Here is a 2,659-nt window from a genome sequence, read left to right on the forward strand (position 1 = left end):
TTCTCTTCTTGTCGATGGATCCTAACAATGCGCAGTCGGATCTCGCCGATTAGGAGATTATGGTCGGACGGAATGTCGGCGCTACGTTTGTTCCGCACATCAAGAAGACTCCGCCTCCATTTCCGGCTGATGCAGATGTAGTCGCCATCGCGGGAAACCCATGTCACTTTGTGCATGGGTCGATGGGAAAAGAGTGATCCCCAATCACCATGTCATAGTTTCCACAAAGATCTGCAAGCAAATCTCTCTTCTCACTCATTTCTCCGAGACTATGGCGTCCCATGACGAGCTCATAGTCCGAGTTGTCCGAACCAATCTTCGCGTTGAAGTATCGCCCATAAGGGTCTAGATGACCTATTTTGGAATCTTGTCCATGACAGCATTCAGTTGGTTGCAAAAGCCTTGCATTTCGGCAGCATTCACGGAACTACAAATGAACCCAAATTTAAGTTGTTTTGACGCAATCCCGGTCTTCCGTGGAATTACTCAAATTTGCGTCAAACAGCGATAGTGGCGAGTGAGTAGTTCTCGTTTGAGAGCGGCAAAAAAATTAATCCAATGGTAAGTTATTTTCACCCAACGGAGGCCTCAATTGACGCAAATTTGGGTTAACTCAAGAAAACCCAAATTTGGCTTCTTCCACGGAAGAGCAGCGGATGCGTCGGTGCTTCTCTCTTTGTTTTCGAAAACATTGCGGTGGGGCGAGGGAGAAAACAACCCAACTTTGAGTTAAAACTTTAAGCAGTTTAGTAAAATTTGAGTATTTAAAACTTATTCTTTGGGTTATAATATTTTTCCGTGTTAATCATGGTAGGGTTTCGTGCCCGTGGGTTTTGAAAACAGTAGATTGTTGCCCTAAGGTCCTGTATACACTATAGCGAAGCTGCAACCATAGGTATAGCTGCCGATGGAGGAGCATTTCATATTCAGTTGTTCGGGCATCCAAACAGACACTGCTGGAGCCGCATATCCTTGGCGAACACGTGTACCTCCTCAATATAGTGAGAAAGGACAAAAGTGTGCACTGCAGTGCCTGCACTACCAGCACAGCATGGCATAACTGGCTGTTTATGTCATCGATTTTGGAATGTATCGTACAATTATTATAAAGGGACGCATGTGACATAAATCTTACGAATTTCCTTTGAATAATTTCAGCTTCATCATGGACTTCCGCAAGCAACACCTGGAAGCCTTCCAGAAAAAGTACGGCATGAAGCTGGGCTTCATGTCTGCCTTCTGCAAAGCAGCTGCCTACGCATTACAGGATCAGCCCGTGGTAAATGCTGTCATCGGAGAAAATGTAAGTGCAACCTTGTTGGACACCAATTGGACATATCTATCATCTTCTTCATGTTTCCCCCTTCCCACAGGAAATCATCTACCGTGACTACGTTGACATCTCGGTTGCGGTGGCCTCGCCCAAGGGTCTAGTCGTCCCGGTCCTAAGGAACGTCGAGGGCATGAACTTTGCCGACATCGAGCTGGCCATCGCTGGCCTGGCCGACAAGGCCAAGAAGGGCACGCTAGCCGTCGAGGACATGGACGGCGGTACCTTCACCATCTCGAACGGTGGAGTGTTCGGTTCTCTGCTGGGTACACCCATCATCAATCCCCCACAGAGTGCCATTCTGGGCATGCACGGAATCTTCGAACGACCAATTGCCGTGAAAGGACAGGTACGTCTTTATTACCGTGAAAAGCTCGAACAGTTTACCAATCATTATTATGAATTCTTAATTTTCATCGATATGTTCTATCCACCAACAGGTTGTCGTGCGGCCGATGATGTACGTTGCGCTGACCTACGATCACCGACTGATTGACGGACGCGAGGCCGTGACCTTCCTGCGCAAGGTCAAGGCCGCCGTTGAGGATCCCCGCATCATCCTGGCTGGTCTGTAAACCAACCCAGCGCCAACCCACGTTGTACTATTACAAGCTAGACAAAAAAAACTCATGAGTCGTACAGGCAAAAACATGCAACGTTACAAAACGCTTAGGCATCACGACGTGAAATTACATGAAAATAGTATCCAATTCACACTACTACAGCAGAACTGTTCAATATCGTTATTGAGAAAATGAACATTTCGTGATTATAAGAATCTGATAAAACAAAAACCGTAACTTTCGTAGTTCCAAATTATTTGATGCACGCGACCCCAAAACCGCTCCCTTTTTATACGCACCGCTCTTGTATACATCGTTGTTGTTTTTTGATAGGAAAAGTATTGCAATATCATCCGCTGTGGTATTATTTTCCGGAGACATAACTCACATTGTTGAAAAAAAGTTATCTCGTATTCGAAGCGATGTCATTCTAAACGTAAGTCACTGCTATTTTATACATTGTCCGTCGTATAAACCAAAAGCTAAGTCAACCGATAGTTACAGGTTATTTCGTAGAACCCAACCAAGCAAAATCACTTACAAAAACCAAGGGTGCTAGATTATTCTCCACTCCCAGTGACGTCGCCGGTTTGTTCTATTCGGGAGAGGTGAACAGCCGATTATAGTGCGCGCCAACAGTCATCCGCGGGCGTGTTGTTAGCGTAGCGAATACAGTTTTTTGGACATTTCGAAAAAACAGGCAGGCAACGGCAGAAAAAAGTATCATAAGAATAAAAGAACGTGCTAATAACACATGCTGGCTGCA

The 2,659-nt window shown here is 45.5% G+C and overlaps 1 protein-coding gene across 1 annotated transcript; it reads left to right on the plus strand.

The window, feature by feature from the left end:
• The first annotated feature begins 1,123 nt into the window (after positions 1 to 1,123).
• Positions 1,124 to 2,659, plus strand: LOC109398975 (dihydrolipoyllysine-residue succinyltransferase component of 2-oxoglutarate dehydrogenase complex, mitochondrial). Its single transcript, XM_062846721.1, has 3 exons — positions 1,124 to 1,303; positions 1,374 to 1,679; positions 1,771 to 2,659. Exons 1-3 carry the CDS (start codon positions 1,166 to 1,168, stop codon positions 1,903 to 1,905), a joined length of 579 nt encoding a protein of 192 aa, XP_062702705.1. The 5' UTR covers positions 1,124 to 1,165; the 3' UTR covers positions 1,906 to 2,659.

The sequence above is a fragment of the Aedes albopictus genome, chromosome 1 (genome assembly GCF_035046485.1).
Source record: "Aedes albopictus strain Foshan chromosome 1, AalbF5, whole genome shotgun sequence".
Taxonomy (NCBI): Eukaryota; Metazoa; Arthropoda; class Insecta; order Diptera; family Culicidae; genus Aedes; species Aedes albopictus.

Bases quoted from the DNA above. Each gene is read 5' to 3' on its own strand.
- LOC109398975 (XM_062846721.1), top strand. From the start codon at position 1,166: ATGGACTTCCGCAAGCAACACCTGGAAGCCTTCCAGAAAAAGTACGGC. The intron at 1,304-1,373 runs GTAAGTGCAACC...CCCTTCCCACAG, and splicing joins ATGCTGTCATCGGAGAAAAT to GAAATCATCTACCGTGACTA. The intron at 1,680-1,770 runs GTACGTCTTTAT...ATCCACCAACAG, and splicing joins CAATTGCCGTGAAAGGACAG to GTTGTCGTGCGGCCGATGAT.